The sequence below is a fragment of the Rhagoletis pomonella genome, unplaced genomic scaffold (assembly GCF_013731165.1).
Source record: "Rhagoletis pomonella isolate Grant_MI unplaced genomic scaffold, Rhpom_1.0 Rhpom_scaffold_00006, whole genome shotgun sequence".
NCBI classification, from domain to species: Eukaryota; Metazoa; Arthropoda; class Insecta; order Diptera; family Tephritidae; genus Rhagoletis; species Rhagoletis pomonella.
This window is the reverse complement of record NW_023458560.1, coordinates 76,850,413-76,871,687: the sequence shown is the minus strand read 5'-3', so window position 1 is coordinate 76,871,687 and position 21,275 is coordinate 76,850,413. Positions and strand designations below refer to the sequence as shown.

Here is a 21,275-nt window from a genome sequence, read left to right as displayed (position 1 = left end):
GAAAGTTCGATATTGAGATCCTTGATAAACTCTGTGTACTTTGTCATAAAGCAGTGGCCAAAGCGAGCGCGATACAACGCATGTATGCAAATGTTTTACCCATCTCTTCGACTCGTCTACATAGTTGCATGTACTTTTTTAAGATCCCTTTCTCGCGCATTTGTCTGCTTCCGGTAATACCACTGCGACCCAGTAGAGAATGGCTCTGCGCTGCCATAGCTTTTTCGGCATTCATGAACGCATATCGGGGCATTACTAGCCCAAAAGTCCTGATAGCAGATTGACTGAGCACCTTTTCAATAGACATATGTACATAGTTACATGCATGCTTATGTATCTCAGATTGGAATTCGCTGCAGTATAAGTTCGCTAAGAAATCATTCTAGATGATTTTCCAAGAAAGAAAGGAAAGAGAAAGGATCTGAAATACTTTAGCAAAAAAGGCCTCTATCTGCAAAAAAAAATCCTAAAGTAAATTATTATCACTTCTCGGTTTTATTCCACGCGTGTTACCTAAATTCCTCATAAACTATATTTGCCTTTTTGTTTTTTTTTATGATACGATGAAAATTATATAGGCAAGTTCTCCCCGATAATTCTCGATTAGATTAGACAAAGTGGGGGGTAAAGAAAAAATTCACCGGAAGAATTAATCTGTAAATTCTCCTGCGCTTTAATTCAATATTTCATTTTACCGCTCATATAACAATTTTAAATATGAATTATAGTCTGTTCAAATAGATCTCCAGTAAAAAATATGCAGCAGAAACTTCCAGGAGAGTAACAAACGATTCTCTATCAAATTGGAAAATATGCTAAAAATTAAGCGAACGCAAAATCAGCAAAAACTTGCAAGTATAAAGTAAAGTTGATCGCAATTTTGTTTACACACAAAAGCATAAACAAAACACATGAAAAGAATATAAATTAATAGTTTGCCTAAATCAATTTGATACGCAAACGAAAAAAATATATCAAATACTGCTTTTCCCCAAACAAATAAGTTAAGTATGTATATCGGTAACTTATTAAAGTCATAAAAAAATGCATTATTTTTATCAATTGCAGACAGATGACTTTGATCAGATATTTTTCTTGCTGGCAGATTGCTGCTAGTTAAACTTTTTCCAAGTGAACCATCACTTTACTCTGTCAATTTCCCCTTTTTTGCATGAAGTTTGCGTACGCGATCTATCAATAATAATCAGGTTATTGAGCAGACTATTTTAGATCTGTATTCATTAAAATAAAAATTCCTCATTAGACACTTTGTAAAAGATTCGAATTTCAAATTTTAAATGGTGCCTTGACTTCACTGAGTGCCAGCGATAGCTGTTGACGACAGCTGACTGTCATTTAGCTCTATCAGTGCTGCCAAGTTTGGCATAGAAGCTTTGCATTTTGACAGCGTCTCTAATGATAATTTGCTTCACAGCTGATTTGTCAATTGATCGACGAGCGTGCAAGCAGTCGCCAACAAGTAGCGGGCATTAAAGTGGTAGTATTTATAAGAAATAATTCATTGTTGTATTACAATTTAAAGAGAGTAAAGGTGGAAAAAAGCCGTGTTACCTATTTAGGAAACTCTGTCTTGTGAATGTGATGGAGTTCAAAATGAATAATAGGCATAACTATTACTGCCTTAAACTACTGTTGATTTTCTAAATAATTCTATACATACATACACACATGTAGGTGGACTTGATGATATACAGGATTTCTTGAATGAAAAAGATAGAGTTGTGTCAAAATATGTCGACAAATTTTGGCGTCAAAATACGTTCTTTCCAGTCCAACCTGGACCGGATCCGGTAACTAGAGAATAAACGAAAATATCCAGAAGTGTTGAGAAATACTAGCTGATTCAAGTAGTTTTTGTTATCGACTCTTAAATGCTAACACTTGGAAATTGAATTTTGTTTTCACAAATTCAATTGTATTAATCAAAAAGTACATGTAAACACAGAACAGCTGATATGCACTTTGGCACTTTATCCATTTTTACCAGGAGAAAATGTGCGGGCTGTCCCGGGTAGGAAGAAGAAGACACCTACGATCCAATACATTCCAATTTTTGCTCTCTATTACCCATCTTGGCTGTTGCGTTGCGTACGGGAAAAAACCTAATATGACATAGTGAAAACCAGTCTTAAAACTTTGCAAGTTTCATGATCAGCTAAGTTTCATATCTACTAATGATTAAACAGAATTTCATGTCTTATTTTATATTTAAAAAGTTTTATTTTTTCAATTATTTCAATTACAAAAACCCCAAAAGCAGTCACCTTATTAGTACTTATCCTTATTAATGCTTTTTTCGATATAAAAAATAAAAAGTCGTTAGAATTTCATTGTTGAGAGTTTTCTGCTGAAAGAATATGCAAATACACCTAATCATGGTAAAAAGCATTACGTTATGTTTATATCATGCACTTAATATCAAAAATGAAAATTTCAGAAAATTAACACTTTCCATGTATATGGGTAATTTCCCAACAAAGTGCTATTTTTTTGTCCCCCCTTTTTAAATTTTTTATGGTGTAAGCGTAGCTTTCTATTATAATATTGCCCCCTACAAATTTTCCAGAATGTCACTTTTTTTAAATTTTGCCTAAGACAATTGCAGTTAAGAAGAGTTAAGAAATAACTTAATGAAAACAATTATTTTGTGTTTTTAAGTGAATTTATCAGTGCACCATGTAAAGTTAGGCTAAATATTTGCGGAATGTCACCCAGTTTTTTTATCCAAAAAAAACACTAAAAATAAGACAATTACTAGTATATGTTTATTGCTTCAGGGGTTTTAGTGATTTCCCTGATTTTATGGTTTCGTGAAATAAGACTCTTAGGAACTAAAAAATTTTAATATTTCCAGAATGTCACTTTTAGGTGGAAAAAGATTTTTTATTTAAATAGCTTATTTCTTCATTAGCTTATCTGATAAATGAGTTTTAAAGTGATTTGCAAATTTGCATTTAATGTTAAAGATCACTGCAATGCTTATCGGTAAGTATACTTTTTTCTAACTGTTTTTAAGCCCTGCGCACCCAACGCGATAGCGATAGAGATAGCGATAGCGATAGCGATAGAAATCGAACACAACACGTGTTTTCAAATGGAAGCGCGCACAAAATAGACTATATCGTGGAAAAATTAATTTTTTGTGTAAAAAATCTTCCAATTTTATATGTGAGGCCATGAGAGCAGATGTGACCTAACCCATTTTAAATGAGATAAATTTTAAAATAAAAGTCGCTTATTCTTTAATCAGAGCAACATAACGCTATCAGTATCGCAAACGCGTTGGTGTGCGCTTAGCTTCATACTTTAGCTTACTTTAAAAAAAAAAGTGACATTGTGGAAAATATTTTACAAAAATGCAAAAATAAGAAAAATAATTAATTTTTGAAGAGCCTGAAAGCAGTTTCGTATTCTGTACAAACTTTCACGTCAGTAAACGGTTTCAGAGGATAAATTTATCAATCTTGAAAAAAAAATATAAAAAATACCTGCCATGTACACTTTGTGTGGAAATCACCCATACACCAATTTATATGAACAATTTTCCACCTTTGTTCGCAACATGACTGCTTTAGGGTATGACAAACACGCCCTGACAGCTTTAGATTCGCCTTGTTTCAATTCATTTATCTTCATATTTCTTATCGGCAGAGATAAAATGCTGCCAGCAATAACCGTACAACTACAAGCTGAACGAAATTGTGTGCTCACTAGCCTTTACCGCCAAAAGCAAGCGCGAAATTTTTCAAAACAATTTAGTAGCAGAGCATTCGAAAGAAAGCATGTACAAACCGTTAGATGTTTTCGGCTTCCAGAGAAAACTTTACAACTCAAAAATACAATTTGTAGAAATGCAAGCACTTATTTGAAGAAAAATTATTCCGAAAGTGTTATTGAAGATGCTACCTTGGACTTTGTAAGTAGCGATTAAACGATCTGAAGATCAAGCTGATATAAATTTCCCACACTCTTCCCTTTTCCAGACAGGCATGGCGCGAAAATACAATTATCCTGTGGAGGAGCATACAGTTCACACCTCAGACGGGTATGTCCTGCAACTGCATCGATTGGCGCAACCACATGGCAAACCAGTGTTCCTTATGCATGGCCTATTGGATAGTTCGGATACTTGGATTATACAGGGACCAAAGGCAGGACTAGGTTTGCAATTTGAAGTGCAAAGTTACTTTGAAATTTACCAACTGCATCCCTCTTTACACCAGGCTACTACCTTCACGATCAGGGCTATGATGTTTGGCTGGGAAATGCGCGCGGCAATTTTTACTCACGCAATCATTTTGAAAAATGTCCCAAAAAATCTGCCTTTTGGGACTTCTCTTGGCATGAAATAGGCTGTAATGATTTGCCCGCCATGATAGACTATGTGCTGGAGAAGACGGCACACAAGCAGTTAGCTTACTTCGGCCATTCACAGGTGAGTAATTCCGTATAATTCGATCTTAATCGATCATTTTGTTTGCTTAGAAATGTTTTCGCTAACAACTCTAACTGCCTAGGGCACCACGGTTTTCTTTGTTATGGCCTCCATGCGGCCAGAGTACAACTCGAAGGTATGGCTTATGAGCGCTCTAGCGCCAGTCGCCTATATGTCACAAATGAAAACGCCGATGGAAGCTTTTATACGCTCTTTAGCTTTTCTCCGCGAAGATTCGGCCTTTGAGATCCTACCACGCAACAACTCATGGAAATTTCTTTTCAGTACGAAGACTACTGAGAGCTGGTTTGTTAAATTCATGTACGACTACTTGGGCGGACACGATGGAATGTGGAATCCAGTAAGCTTTAGAGTGACATTTTTGAATGATTTCATTTATAACTAATTCTCTTCTTACTCTTCATCAGGCCCGTTTGCCGGCTATTGCGGCACATTCCTCTAGCGGTGCTAGCATTAAACAATTGAGGCATTATTTTCAACTCAAAGACTCGATGAATTTTTGTCAATATGACTATGGTAAGGAGCGCAATATTGAGCGGTATGGCAGTGCAGAGCCACCTCTGTATCCCTTAGAGAAGATAACGGCGCCTATAGCTCTTTATTACGCTCAAAATGATCCACTCAGTGCCATAGCAGATGTGCGTACTTTAATCGCTGAGCTGCCGAATGTGTTCAAGGATCATATGTTTCCCGATAAGCAGTGGGGCCATGTTTCGATGTTGTGGGGTGATTGTGCGCGGAACTTGGCCCATAAACATATGGTAGAGATTTTACGAAAATGTGAATGATAATATTTGAATAATAAGAGTTAAATAAATTAATATCTTTTTAAAGGAGTTTCCCTTGCGGGGGTGATGGGACGATAGACCACTTGATTTTATGATATGGATATAATGTTATTCAAAGTTACACGAGATACTAACTGCATGCGAAGTGTATTTGTGTAGAATGTTTAGGCCCAGCGGTTTTGATCGGTCTCTAGCCACTTTCGAGGTAGCGCTAACCAAATTTTTGGTATGCCTAGTGTGCCGAGATCTATTCAAAGAAGTCTGCCGTCTTTCAGCACTCTTGTCTTGGCCTGGTATGAGGCATCTTTGTAATACATTTATCATATGGGTATGTACTAAAAACTTCGAGAAAGATAAGAAATCTAAATCGATCACAGGCAAAGCAGTTCAGGCAGACTGGTCTTTCCACCTTTATCCTTAGGGCACTTGAAAGACTAATCAATAGGGCTGATCCTATTTGCATATTCAAATATCCAGATATCGTCAATCGGATTCTAATCCATGGGGAAAGTCCAAAGACACGCAAGCCTGGGTATTTCCGTGGCTCGCAGGAGCAGCTGAACTTAATATTTCCCTGCAACCGCTATAAATTTTCGTCCGTGGGGTGGCTGTAAAGATTTCCCTCTGACTTAGGATAGCCAAAATGTTGAAACCAAACCAAAAAAAAGACGAAAAATCAAAACTAAAAGTGTTATTATGTTAATTTCGGTACAAGGACAACTATGCAGTAGGGTGGATCTTAAAATATATAAACATCTAAGCTTTGTGTGGAACACCCCCATATTTTGTTGTACTTACAAAATAAAAACTACCACGAAAATTTCAAAATTTTAAAAAAAATTTTATGGGTCCTACCAGGGTTTAAAAAAATTAAAATTTAAAAAAAAATCGTAGAAGTTTTGGTTTGAAATCTAATTAATTTTACATGTTTTTTAAATTTATTCATAGAAACGCATAAACTCGGGAATCAAAAGTTTTAAAAAAATTCAATTTTTTCACTACCAGACGCACATGGGAGTATTTGGGTAACAAAACTATTTAGTCAAAAGTCAGATATATCAACATTGATAAAAATGTATTTAATCATGTTATTTTTCATGCCATATTGACGGTAATTTGCAAAACCTCGAATATATCTCCAAACACTCTTTATCAAGAAACTCCCTATCAATAACAGGAAATAAGTTTTAATAATTTTTTTCACTGAATACAATGGTTTACAGCAAAAATGTTCTCTGGATGCCACTATCCAATTCATATGTAGAATTTCTCGGTGGTTCAGAAAATCGATTTAATTTTTTTTTTGTATTGATACATTTTTCAGCATAAAAAAGTGCTTCCACCTAATGCCGCATATCTTACGAAACAATTAAACAATCGTAATACGAAGTACGACAAATCAAAGCCAATGAAATTTGTCAAAATCTGAAGTTATTTAATTAATTTCTGAGAAACTATCAGGCCTATCGAAAAGTGATGTATGTATATACGGTTTATGGAGAATTTTATTAGCTTTCATTTACCGTATTTCGTATTACGATGGTTCACTCGGTTCGTAATATATACATGATTAAGTGAAACCACTTTTTTTTATCTGAATAACGGTAAATTGCTGATATCTCGAAAACGTATCCATAGAAAAAAATTCAACATAGAAATTGGATAGTGACGTCTGAAGAACTAAAAGAAAATTAAAATTTGTAATCCAGTGGTATTAAAGATCAAGTACTTTTTAGTTAATTAAGAATAATATGTAATGAATTCATTTGATTAAAATTAAATTGATTAAAAGCTTAAATTTATGAATTGCAATTAATGATGGTAGATGTTTTCTTCACACATTCATTTCACTTCAATTTATAATATTTTATTCTGCGGTTGTCAAAAATTTACTGCTGTCAAAAAAGAATTTATTTCACACAGCAGATTGGCAAAACTGTCTCACCATAGTAAAAACATTATTCGCCAGCTTTCCCCACAGAACCTTGTTACCAATTCACACACGCCCTTAGAGCAAAATAAAGGGGTTGTCCCATGATGTAGATACATATTTTACGGACCAGCCTACCATTCAGTTTCTGACAGAATGGTATATTCTGTAGTGTATATCTACACTGATGGTTCAAATTTATATAAAGCAAGAAGCCAAGCCGCTTTATACTCGGAGGACTTGTACGTTTTTGAAAAATCGGAGTCAGACTGCATTGTCACCATTGAAAAATCTCTACGTGTCAATTTTCTGGGTAGATGAAATCGACAAAACAGAACAAAGCAAACTAGCTGATGAGATAGACAGATAGACTCTACACAACCACCGTTTGGTGAATGTACTTCAAAAAATGATGAATAAATAAATAAATGGCGGGTGGATAACGAGTTCTCAAGGTCATTTTGGCCGCTGTTGAATAAGTAAAATACAGGAATCTAACTATTTTTCTCCACTCCCTGTAAGAACAGCTAAATCTAACGTCTCTTACTATACATCTGTCATATATCTACATATTTAATTACAAGTATCTATCTAACTCTACACTTGCATTTTCGGTTCGTATGTGCTTTTGCTTCGCCTGAATACTATTTGTTTAACACACACTATTGTACATTTGTGTTTATTCAAAAGCCCAGAGGAGCTCAAAAACTTAACTCACATATTTTAAATCTAACTAAGTACCAACCAAAAGCAAAATTTCGCTTGCCAAAACTTCAAATCAAAGCCATAAAAATGCAAAAATCATAATCGACGCTCAACGTAATCCACCCAAAACCAAAGCGAATTCCGATGAAGCCTCAGAAAGATGATAACAAAAGCTGTCTAGTCGTATAAGCATTAAATTCCATAAGCATTGTGCAGACAGTCTATTGTGCAACGAAAGAGAGCAAACCAAGTAAAATCGAACAAAAAACAATAATAACGGATAATACTAATATTTATTTATTTGTTTGGTTTGGTTGTTGGGCTAGCTGGCTCACCTGAGATTTCCTTTGTTAGTTGCATATTTAATGTGATTGCAAATGGCTTCGAACATACCGCTCGTTGTGGTGACATAACGGCAATCGAATACCTTGAAGTAGAAAAAAAATATATATAAACATCGGAAAATATATTAAAAAGATGAATGTGCTGAGAGAAAGTTAGATTAAAGTCCCAGAGGGGGATGTGAGTAGAAAGTTGTTTGGACAATTGTTGCAATGTAATCAAGAATATTGGCTAGTTCATATAAAGTTCAGAAAATGGAATTAGAATGTTGAAATACATACATATATTTAATTTGATTGCGGCCCGAAAATAGTAATGCAATTCACCCCTTATTCGGGTTGTTCGATGTCAACTCAGAACAAATACATACCTACATACACAGATATATATATAAAGTTTGTAGTACTTATTTCTAGTTTTATTTTGTTGCCTCAATTTATCATATATTTATTTTTTTTTTGCTAGTTGCGCCACGCTTGAAGGTCAACTATTTTTATCCTTTTCCATTGTGCCATAATTCAATTTTCCAAACACCTACAGTGTAGTGGCGAATTTAGCCTACACACCTCCTACTCGTAGTAACTTTTGTCTTACGCTTTTGGCAAAAATACTTATTTTTTGTATGTGCACATGTGTACGGCTGCACCAGTAGCTCTTCCTTGCGTTAGTTCAAAGCTCTTCCCTGCTTTGGTAACTACCTTCATTCAGCCACTTTCAACGCTGCCAAGGCAATGCACATTTGTTTTACCAGTTGTTGTTGCCACATTTTTATTATGCCAGCATATAGCTTGAAGCCAAAGTGCATATGTATATGTAAAGTTAGTTACAGTAGTATAAACCAAAACCATATAAATCAAACAATGTTGCAGTCTTTCTGCAAAATTCGCAAAAATTCAACGAATTTCAAAAAATGCCCATTAAAATTTTAAACTTTTTAATCGAATTTTCCAGAATTTGGAGTACGCAGTTTTATAGCACATTTAATTTCAGTACAGTTTAGTACATTTTTTCAATATAACGCATGAAGAAAATCTATTTTAAAATACTTCAAATTTCGATGGGCATTTTTTTAAATTCGCTGAATTTTTGCGAATTTCGTAGAAATATTGCAACATTGATTTAAATGTTTGAGGTTGTGGAACGAGCTATATTTTAAATGAAAATTAACGGAAAAATTTAACGAATACTTCTGTGAGTAACTGTAAATGTGAAGGTTTGCGTATTTTCATGCATAGCGGGGTTTAAAATAAAAACTGGATTTTAAAATAATTTATATTTCATTTCGATCAACAATTTCAAGTCACAAAAAACTGAATGATCGTATAGAATTTTTTTTATTTTTATTTATTTTTTTTTTATTATTTAAAATGATCAACATTAATAAAAAAAAAAACGTTTCCCTCTGTTTTTAGACGCGCTGATTGCGAATCCGAGGTCTTTTAGTCTCGAATATCAAGTAGGGAGAAATTCGTTGAATAAACTTGAAAATGCAGTACAATTATCTCTAGATGACCTTGAAGAATCCAGGGATCCCCATATTCGGATTCCGCTACAAAAAAAAAAAAAAAACCTATGTATGTATTGTATATGAATTTTTATCTTTATTCAATAAATTTTTCCCCATTTGGGGTCGCCCTTTTAAATTTTTCGTCATATCTTTGGCATTGGCAGTCGGCTATTAAAGTATGATATAAAGGATGGTTTCGTCTCGTGGTCAGTTCTGATCAGCCTGACGTGTCACCCCTAATTCCAGTAAATAAACGCTAACCAAAAATCACTATTCTTTTGCTTAAGAAATATTTTGATTATTCCAGCAGAACTATTTAAAAAACAAAAAACTATTTATTGTACTCCTAGGTGTCACCGGAAAATTTAAAAAGGCGACCCCTAAGTTCGGAAAAAAAATGTTTTTCGAAATCGCTTACAAGAAGTCTATAGACTCAGGGATATACAGCGGACTTTTTGGTTTGCTTGTAAGGTCTAATGCACCTATATATGTGCGTATGTATGTATGTAAATACAAAATAAATTCAATTTTCGTCTCTTTTTCGTAAATATATGTACATACTATATAGTTCAGACAGCAAAAACTCATTCCGGCCTCGGATACAGCAATGATACGCAATGTATTTGAAATTCAAATAAAATTTTATTCGTAAAAACATACAGATTTATTCGTTTGCATAAATATGAATGTGTGTATGTATATCCACTGCGCTGTTTCACCATTTGAAAACAGTAACTACCGTACCCGGTCGCCTCTGGATCAACGCTCCAACACTTCGAGTGATAATTTTAGGCCCACTCACTTGCGCTGTTTTTTTTTATATATTTTTCATATTTGTCCCTCCAACTCCTGTTTTCATGTCGCCGTATATATTTTTATACCCGAGCGCACTTGTGCACAAGGGTATTATAACTTTGTTCACATAACGGTTGTTTGTAACAGGCAAAACGAATCGAGATAGATATAGACAAATGTATACATAAATGATCAGAATGAAAAGAGAAATCGATTAAGCGGTGACTGTCTGTCCGTCCGTCCGTCCGTCTGTGCACACGATAACTCGAGTAAAAATTGAGATATCTTAACGAAACTTGGTACGTGAACTTCTTTTGGGCGTGGGACAGATGGTATTGAAAATGGGCGAAATCGGATAATAACCACCTACCTCCCATATAACGGTAATTTTCAGAAAAACGAAAACTGCGATATTTTAGTAACTACTGAAGATAATTCACTCAAAATTGATATTTGCAATGAGTTTTAGACGAAAAATAAGAATATTACAAAATTTTGGCAAATGGGCGTAGCCACGCCCACTTATGGTTACATGTGTATATCTTGGTAACCGCTACACCAATTTCTTCCAAACTTGGCACAGTTGTTGGTCCTGATACAGCATACCAACTGGCCGAAAATTTCTAAAATCGGACAATAACCACGCCCACATCCCATATAACGGTAATTTCGAGAAATACAAAATCTTCGATAAATCAGTAAATATTGAAGCTAATTTATTCAAAATTGATGATTGCAACAATTCTTTACCAAGAAATACGTTTATGACAAAATTTTGGAAAATGGGCGTAGCACCGCCCACTTGTGATCACATATATGTATCTCGCTAACCGTTCTAGCAATTTGTACCAAGCTCGGTATGGTTATTGTGCTTGCCACATAAAAGCAAACCGTTGAAAATTGTTGAAATCGGACTAAAATTGAGGCCGCTTTTCATATAACGGTAAATTTCCGATATGCTTGAAACTGCAATATTTCGAAATTTAAGGACGCTAATTTACTTAAAATGTATACACCCCGGCTTATCATGTAGCGGTAGCTTTCGGAAAGGTGGAAAACATATATTTAATACTTGCGCCGGGTATTTAATGTTCGGCTCCGCCCGAACTTAGACTTTCTTACTTTTTTTTTTTACATTTTCAACTCTGCATACATTTACATTTGGGTGTAATTGTACATAGGTGTGAATTTTCCGTGTAATTCGTGCCAAATCTTTTATTTCATACCAAAATAAATTCATACACGCTTACACTCTTGCTTATGCGGAAGAGATCTGCATGTATCAATGTATGTACATTAGGGTGGTTCCAAAACGCATGTGGGGAAAAATCGGAATTTTAATACTCTCACCCCCTAATAAAAAAATATATGTACCACTGTTTTTTTTTATGTCAAAATCAAAAAATATTTAGAGATCGCTCAAAGTATTCAAAGTTTTTTATGTATTTTATATAGGAAAATTAGTATTTCAATATATTTCTCCTCATGGGGCCTCCAGTAATAAAACCCAACTATTTATTTCACGATTTTGTAATACTAAAGATTGTTTATGAGCCTCCTTATTGAAATTTTTGGGGTGAAGGCATTAAAACAGGTTATTTTGGATCACCCTAGTGTGCATATATGTATATATATGTATGCTGCCTGCTACGGCCGTATTTAATTGACTTACAACAAACGCGACTTGCTTTGCAAATCGACGCCACCTTACGTACTAACGTTATTATTATTATTATTCTTATTATTACTGCAAGATGATGCTGTGAATTCATTTAAATTTCTACGTTGCTTTTGATGTTTTCCTTTACCACCTGTCGACAATTTATTTGACATTCACACGGCATGCTTTTTTTGCGTCTGCACCTTACCGATTGACTGCTGTGCTGTGAATTTTAAAATTCATAACAAAAATTAACTTTTGTACAGTTTCACTTTCCTTAAAAAAAGAAAAGATTATGTACGAGAGTTTCAGTGTACACTAGTAGCTAGTGATAGTGCAACATTTTTCACCACTACTCTTGATGTTTAGTGTTGAATTGTAATATATCAGCCTAACTGTACATTGGTGATAGTGAAATACAATTTTTTCACTAAAACTAACCATCAAATAGTGAACAATTTTTTTCTTCTTTAAAATTGATAGTGGAAAAAAATCCAACACTAATGTTAATGGAACATAGAAACATTTCATTAAATTGAAAGACTGAGTTAACTGTTTATAGCATATTATAATTTTATTTTATTTAATTTAGTTATGGTGAAACAAAATACCACTACCACTAAAGTTTTTTGTGGTAGTGCAGAAATTTTCCACTATCACTAAGCGGGTGATAAATAGTGAAAAATGTGATTTCTTCCAATATGTTTACTGCTAGTGAAATGCCTCAAAATTTAGTGCACTACCCCCCAACTGTGATCTGTACGAATATTTGAGTTACAACTAAAAAAAAACGAAGGTAGAAAATTTCGGGAAAAGTATCGCCACAGAGCTTACACTGAAATGTACCTCAATTAAAATCAACAGAAAGCAAAACTTTTGAAACAAAATAATTTTTCAGAACTACATATCGATGGCCCTCTGGAATAACCACACTATTCAAAATTAAAAAAATAAAATCCCTTACGACTGTTAAGCGTATGATGTCTCTAAACGTTGTCTAATCTATGTCCAATCTTTACTGAAATAAATAGTAAGGATTACCAAATTAAATAGTAAAGATTAGACATGGATTAGGCAAGAATTAGAGACGTGAGACACTTAACAATAGAAAGTGTTTTTTTTTTTTATTCTAAATTGTGCAGAGGATCATCGATATATACATATGTATGTTCTTATCAAGTCGGAACCACTTTGTTGCAAACTTAAGTAGATACAAAAATCTTAAAAGCAAAAGTGTGCAAAATTTAAAACGCTGGGCATCCTTTTACTCCTAGGTATTTTTTCTCTCACAATGGGAATCTTTGCTGAAGATACCAACACTACTTTTGACTCTATCTGCTATCTGAAAACTCGTGTCTTGCTGAAGTTAAATAGAGCGCTGAAAATTTTCGGACGGAGTCGGAGAACCTTAAGTAAGGCTTGGGCTCCGGTACCGGTAATGCTACCGAGTTAGCTTAGTTACATAACTAACTGTAGTCAGACCGATCGGCGTAAGACTATGAGTACAAGGTCAGGAGCGGCTCTAAATGCTTTGTAGGTCTTGATCGGAAATGTGATGTATTTATGAGGTCCGGGAAGAAAGATATGTTTAGAATTATGCAAGAATGTTTTGGGCCCCATATCTACATATTACAAACTGACACTTGGACGCAAGTTTGGAGGAAGGTGCGTCGCTATTTTTTTTTTACATAGAAGCAATGGAGGAATCCAGACACCGCCTTGGAGAACTCGGAAACAACTTTTCATAGCGTCGGCTCCAAGACTGAAACTTAAAATTCAGGAGTTCTCTATCTGTAGTGACATTCAATGTACTCAGTGAAATTGTGGTAGGCTGCAAAGGACACATACATATGTAATTCCCCGTTATTTATCTTATTCACACAATTGGCTCTGTTTCAATTGGACGCTCCAAAGGACCGCTGCACGCGAGAAGGTTGTTTTTAAGTACTACACAGTTGATAGAGATACCAGACATTTTTGTCGCTCATACGCCATGGCATGCAAGCCCAACATATCACACTTTGATAACGAGTCCTAAAAGAAAAGGTTCGGTAGAAATTTCGATGTTGTCTGTGTTCAAGACGCGTCCAGAATGAAAATTATTACCCAGTGGAAAAATGCCATGTACAGTAATCGCAAAAAATAATCAGTAAAACAACACTTTTCACATTCAAAAATGCAATCCTAAGAAAAGTGGGGCTTTCAATTTTGCATTACCTAGTATCGAGAAATGAATGTGTTTTAATATAAAATTTGTGGAACTTTTTGAATACATTAGAATGCTGATTACATAGTTAGCAGTATTATAATCGAGAACTCATAAGAAATACATTACATTATTTATCACGCATGTATGTCTTAGTGAGTGAAAGTGGGCTTTTCTGCCTACTACAACTCCGTTGAATAAAAATATTTTTAATCGACTTCAAAAAAAGTAGAAGGTTATGAATTCGTCGGAATATTTTTCATTAGGAAACTTTCAATTACAAAAGGAGCAAATTTAACATACTACCAAAACTTTTGTTTATATTGCTAGAATTCGTAAAACTGTGTCATTGTTCGTAATTAAGTGGACACTTATGATAAAATCAGATGAGGTTTGTACCACCGTAAGCATATGCATATTAGTGTGCTCCGAAAACAGTAAAGTCGGAATTGTAATGCTCTGACCCCCTACGATTGTTCTATATCGAAAAAAGCATACCCCTATTTTTTTATTTTGAAATCAAAAATTATTTAGAGTTCGCTCAAAGCGCTCAAAGTTTTCTATGTATTTTTATACGGGAAAAAACAACTTTTCGTGTAAATGGTATGGAATTCTTGAAAATCAATATTTTTCGATTGGAAAACTCTGATTATCTTCTGGAGACTTTCAATAATAATACCCAATTCTTTATTTAACCATTTTTTTATACTAACGATTTTTGATTTTTCCCACCATTGAACTTTTCAAGGTGTTTATGGGTTTTTGGCGGACCTATAAATTTAAGTTTCGATAAAAATGGTTAAATAAACAACTGAGTATTATTATTTGGAATCGGCTGCGATAGAAAAATATTGATTTTTAAGAATTCTATACCATTTCTACGAAAAGTTGTTTTTTCCACATACAAAATACTTGGAAAGCTTTGGGCGCTTTGAGCGACCTCTAAATATTTTTTGATTTTAAAATAAACAAGTAATTTTTAGCAAAAAAACCGACTTACAAAATATATATATATATATATATAAATATTTCACAATCCAATGATCGGATCTAAACCACATGGGTATGAGACACTACCTTTCCGATGCAAAAAGAATTATCGAAATCGGTCGGCGTGGTCCAAAGTTATGCGGTAACATACATTAAAAAAAATCCTTTTTCGGAAGTCGGTTAAAAATAGGGGTATATTTTTCGGTATCGAACAATCCTGGGGGTGAGAGCACAAAAGTTCCGACTTTACTTTTCCATGTGTATTTTTGGACCATCCTAGTGTATATACATGCATATCTTTGCATATTTGAAAAAAAAAATATTTTGCGGTCGTACAATCTGCTATAATTCGAGCAACAAGTGGTCGGAAATGAATTTATGTATGTATGTATACAAAATTTTAAGCAAAATTAATTTGATAAAAAGCAGTTATGCTGCAATTTGCATTTTACACATAAGTATTCAGGAAAGCCCATATTTTATGAATGTATAAAGTAATAATGCTTATATTCATTTAAAAAAAATTGCTCAAAATATTGCAATAAAAATATTGAGGCTATTTCTCGTCACTAAATTATTTATGAACCCGTTTTTGTGTGTTTATTGGTAAGGTACTCATACCGACATGCTTGCCTATTTATGAGATTGAAATTTCAATTTCACGCCATGATTTTCGAGTGACCACACACTTTAGAGTATAAGAACGAGTATAAGTGAAGCGGGATGAAGCACAGACCACTCGTATAAAGAAAAAACAAAAAACAGTAGTAAATGTTGCTCTAAACACCATCAGCAAGGACACACTTTAAATTTAGCTCAAGTGTGAACTTAATTAAGGAAATCACTTCAAGCGCAAGCGAATGTACTCAAGTAAATAAGAGTCTAATCACAAACCGCTTAAGGCAGGTATGAAAAAAAGGAATTTCTAACATACAAATGAATGTATATGTGCTATCTAGGCGACAAAGTGGGCGAAAACTTTCACCACTTGAGGCATCAAAAGTTGTAAAGTTAGGAAAAAGTAGAAGTAGGTGTAAAATTCGTATGGCCAAGAAGTAATAGAGTGGCCACTTGAAACTCAAAACATTGTTGTGTCTGACTTTAACCCTTTGGAGACGGTCGCCATTTTTGTTTTTTTCTTATACAGTGCAAAAAACTGTCAACAATACATACACACAGAGATGAGAAACAGCCATAACAACATATGTACATACACTGAGTGAAAAAACGCGTTGCAATATTAAGAAAAACGTTATGAATTCACTGAGGGAAATAATGCATAGTAAAAGTGAATATTTTTTCTTTGATTATCGTTTTAAAATATTCGTATTTAAAAATAATACTCAAACTCATCATTTGAAAACACTACATTACATGTCTGGCTGTAGCTCTGTGCGCAAAGATGCTTGCCACATTTGCCAATTTCCAGAGGATCAGGGTTCTAATCCCATAGCAGACAGCATATAAATAAATTTTTTTTTGGTATCTTAATCATGAAAAAGAATCCGTGAGTTGCAAAACGGTTCATTTTAATATGGACTTATTTGAATTGAATATTTCGATACTAAATACAAAAATTTGTTACGAGTTGGTTTGGTGGTCTTTCATATACGTATTTTTTTCAAACTTGGTACGTTTTTTTTATTCTAAATTTTTTCTCTCAGTGTAGATATATTCCAATAGATGCCGACGTTTTAATAACAGCTTTTTTTTATTTTCAACTTTTCATCAACTACCTGTTAAATATGAATCGGAAATAGCCATGAAATTCACTTGAAATTGAGACTGTGTATTGATTCAGCCGAGTGGAATAATTGAAAAAGGTGTCAATGTACACAGAAATACGAAACGATGGTCGCGCCTAGGTAGTGTGTAATGGGGAGTAAAGGAGGGAAAGAGGAAAATATAATAACAGAATGATAAAGGAAAAGGAAAATGCTTGATCGGCCAGACGAATGTGGAATGTGTGTTTTGCTTTCAGTTGTTTTGCTTAAAAATCTATTATGAAATCAATGCTACGGACGTTAGCATCTTGACATACATACATACACTGCCGAAACAAAGTATTGGCACAGCAAATTTTTCACAATATATGCAACAATTGTTATTATAATATTTTTCCCCCAATTTTATATAAAAATATGGTTCATTTCACAAAAAAAAGCATAAAAATGCAATTTCTAAACTTTGTGAAAAACTTGCGCAAATTCAGCAAATTTTCGTGCAAATTTTAAACTTTAGCCCAATCAATTCTATTATAATAAAGTACAAGTTTTAAGTAGCTAGGAATTACCGCTGATTTTTGGCAAATTTTTTCACGCAGTCAGTTACATACAAAAAATTTTCTTCGAAAGTACTTTACATATATAAAAAAATGCAAAACATCTTCAACAAAAAAAACATCTGAAAAATCAATGCGATTTTTGACTTGCTCCGAATTTTTATTTATTTTACTAGAATTTAATGGACTGCAAAACTGCATACTCAAAAAAATTCTAAAAAATCTGATTAAAAAGTTCAAATTTTGAATGAAAAATTGCTGAATTTTCAGGAGTTTTGCACAAACTATGCATTTAAAGGCACTAGAACTAGTGCTTTCAAACAAGGGCACAAGGCCACAATATGTTGAGCCAAAAGCGGATCATAGCGGACCTAGGCTATGTAGAGCTCGTCATGCGTTGTTATAAAGGGTCTTATCTCCCATACTTTCGCTATACTTTCGCTATGACCACTTTCAGACTCTCGAAGCAAGACGCTATCTGGATGAGATATCCGTAATTACCAAAGTTAAACACGAAAGGGCCTTTAGGGACTTGATGCAGGATGCTCTATGATGATCACTTTTAAACTGGCTCAGGCAAGAACGGCTGTCGTTTAAACCAAACAAGGCCGTTATATTTCCGCTCAACGTAAACTTTCCTTCAATTAAAATCAATGGCACTGAGATTCCCTTAAAGGATGAAGTCCAATATCTTGGGTTCTTCATACATCTATAAAATCACGGCTACAAAAAAGACAAAAAAAAATCCTTATAACGAGATAGCAAAACAGCAATGCGGAAAATAAACCAGTTACACGGACTTGCACCCTAGTCCACTCCTCCCTCTAGGCAAAGATGCCATAGTGTTCTACGGCGAGCTCAATACAATCTTTGAAGCGGTGCGAGTCATAACAATTTAGACAAGTTACGAATGTCAATATATTCTAAAGGCGATATGTAAATAGCTCCCTTCAAAGATTGCTCTCCTTTAGTACCACAAATTACTTAACGTTCTGGTAGAGGAACATTAATTTAAATGCTAGCGTATGAAGGGTGCTTAAGAAAATTTGACGGGCCCTAGTACACTGATTTGATATAGGAAAGGCGCTGGAACAACCTCGAAAGCATTATGCATTTGAAGAAACTCTTCACCTAAAATGTCAAAAGAGCTGAATCCGCTCCAACCGCTGAACGTGGTGCTAGAGGATTTGTGGCCCTAACCCACTCTTCATCATACCAAACCACAAGCTTTTCAAAGCTTTTATTCCGAAAAGTCGAGGATGTCCTAACATCTTGCTCGCTATGGGACACATGAGTGTGAAACGAAATAAGAATTAAGATCTCTCAGCCATTATGCGATGGCTTCCAATTAAAACCCACACAGAAAAAATGTTGTACGGGCCGAGTTTTTCTTTTTTTGCTACCTTGGCTGTGATACCTTCTACATTTAATTTTTTTGACACAGAGATTATCCCTTTCTCTAAAAATCCGAATTACACACATACATACATATATGTATTTACATGCATACATAAAAGGGAGCTTTAGAGCATTTTCTTGCCGAGTGTGCTTCCGGAGCGAGAGATTTTTGAATATTTAAGTCAATTTAAACTTTTGCATTTCGTTTCATGTTTGGTTTCTGTTTTCAATTCCATGCGTTTAATATAATTTTACTATACGTATGTAATGTATGCATTTTTTCTACAACAATTTATTGTACGAATTTTTCCCGACTTTGAAACAAGAACAAAATTGACCAAACTTTTTGCCCAAGTTTATAGTTTATGTTTACAAAAGCAAACAGACATACAAACAAAAGCTTGACGTACTGTGTACAAAGCATAAACGGAGATACCTAAATCAAATATGCTGGCATCTAAGTCCACAATCAAACATATATACGAACATACATATGTATATTAGCGTGCCTCCTCAAAAAAAAAAAAATCGCTGTTTAAAGGCGGAAGCCAAAATATTTCGGAAAAATATTAAGATTTGCGACCGATTGAAAAGATCTCCAAGAATTTAATTTTTTATAAATAAAACTAGTTTTAAAAAAAAATTTTCCCAAAAATAGCCTGAGGTAATTGGAGAGTTGAAACTTAAAAGGTCTGCATAAAAATGTTTGAACACTTTATCAACGGAATCAAAATAATGAGATTTTTGGAGATATCTTCAAATCACGTAAATCTTAATATCTCTGAAAAATGTTTTTGCGAAAATCTTAAAATAAAATAAATAATTTTTAATATTTTTTATATAGATGCAGGTGCATCCTAATGTTCAAATGATGAATGTTGGTATATTCTAAACTTTTGGCAGCAGTGGTATAAATATTTATGCATTTATACACAACTCATTTATTTCAAGTAGACTGCCGCTGGCTCTGAAGCGCGAAATAACTAGTTGCACATAGAGAAAGTAAACTTTTTAATGAAATTTTTCATTCAGTTATCAATGGCCGCAAACGGCTGCTGCTCTACGGCGCGTATTTTAAATGCTTGCGTAGCTGTGTGTACACTCAACGTCTGTGTTTTGTCAGCTTTGCGTGTTAACATGTCAAACACTTCACCTCGCCCATCTGCCTACCAGTTTTCATTCATCAAATAATTTAATTATGAATTTGTTTAATGTCACCGACACTAAATGCTCTCGTAACAAAAATTTGTAAACGCATAATAAAAAAACGCTAGTAAAGATTTTAAATATTTTAGTGACATATAATATAAATTAATTTTGATGAATTTTTGCTTTTACCTGCAATTTAGACCATTGTATGCGGCCAATGCATCGCGACGAGTTGCGCCAGGCCAATTTCGCGCCATAAATCAATTCTGTTTCGGTAAGTTGATAAGAACCGTTGGATTCGATACTCTGGCGCACCTGTTTCCAGCGCGTTTCATGAGCCACACTTGAAGCCCTGAAAATTAATAAAATGGAAAAAATTTATAAATATTGTAAAAATGAAAGTATGAATGTAGACGGAGCTCGAAATAAGCATGACGGGGCAATCTCTCTCTTCTGATCGTAGTGTATACAAGTACCTTAAACTAATATCAACTAACAACTACTGTATGTTAGTAGATCACTGCCCTTTTTTAGCAAGCTGTGTTATTTTATTTTTATTTAATCTATCCCTCTGACCATTTCCTATTATCAAATCTGAAGAAATGGGATTTGGGAATTTTGTTTTTGTTGTTGTAGTTTGTGGGTTCATCACATTGTCAAAATCCCCTGTTGTTCCACACTTCTATTCGTTTCAGTATTCTTTCAGGGCCAGAGGGTGGGAATGCCTTGAGGACGAGGAAGCTTACGAACAAATTTTTTGTGAATTTCCAGCCTTGGCTAAACAAAGATTAACTTGCTTTAAAGCTTCATTTACCAAAACCTTAGAAATAAGGAATTCGACTACCAAGGCCCTTTTAGGATTCATTTGGAAAGCCGAGCGTGTATTGGGAATACTGGGTTAGTAACTCACTTTAGCTATACAAAAGAATTTCTAGGTCGCAGTGTCTCTTGTTCTGACTTGCCCGTGCATTTATCTATGTGTCTAATCTTAAGCTGACCGGCGATTCCAACATAATTTTTCTACTTATAGGCTTATAGATTTGAAAG

The 21,275-nt window shown here is 34.3% G+C and overlaps 2 protein-coding genes across 4 annotated transcripts in view; one reads left to right on the top strand and one right to left on the bottom strand.

Moving 5' to 3' along the window:
- The window catches only part of LOC118741341 (nitric oxide synthase-like), a 300,680-nt gene that overhangs the window by 268,174 nt on the left and 11,231 nt on the right, over positions 1–21,275 (bottom strand). Inside the window, exons 3-4 of the mRNA XM_036473278.1 lie at positions 20,418–20,580; positions 8,236–8,327 (exon numbers count right to left, since the gene is read on the bottom strand). Of these exons, the coding sequence (XP_036329171.1) occupies positions 8,236–8,327; positions 20,418–20,580 (255 nt within the window). The remainder of the gene's footprint in view (positions 1–8,235; positions 8,328–20,417; positions 20,581–21,275) is intronic.
- LOC118741344 (lipase 3-like) lies at positions 1,432–5,310 on the top strand. Of its 3 annotated transcripts, none has more exons than XM_036473283.1 (6): positions 1,432–1,507; positions 3,673–3,937; positions 4,005–4,182; positions 4,245–4,456; positions 4,539–4,817; positions 4,885–5,310. In XM_036473283.1, the coding sequence occupies exons 2-6, from the start codon at positions 3,680–3,682 to the stop codon at positions 5,263–5,265; spliced, it is 1,308 nt and encodes a 435-aa protein (XP_036329176.1). In that variant the 5' UTR covers positions 1,432–1,507; positions 3,673–3,679; the 3' UTR covers positions 5,266–5,310. The 3 variants fall into 3 exon arrangements, with proteins under 3 accessions (XP_036329176.1, XP_036329177.1, XP_036329175.1); XM_036473284.1 differs by having other exon boundaries at positions 1,446–1,498; XM_036473282.1 differs by lacking the exon at positions 1,432–1,507 and adding an exon at positions 2,932–3,006.

Coding starts and splice junctions, on each gene's coding strand:
- LOC118741344 (XM_036473282.1), top strand. CDS start 2,945: ATGAGTTTTAAAGTGATTTGCAAATTTGCATTTAATGTTAAAGATCAC. Junction 4,183..4,244: donor GGGACCAAAGGCAGGACTAG/GTTTGCAATTTG, acceptor TCTTTACACCAG/GCTACTACCTTCACGATCAG. Junction 4,457..4,538: donor CTTACTTCGGCCATTCACAG/GTGAGTAATTCC, acceptor CTAACTGCCTAG/GGCACCACGGTTTTCTTTGT.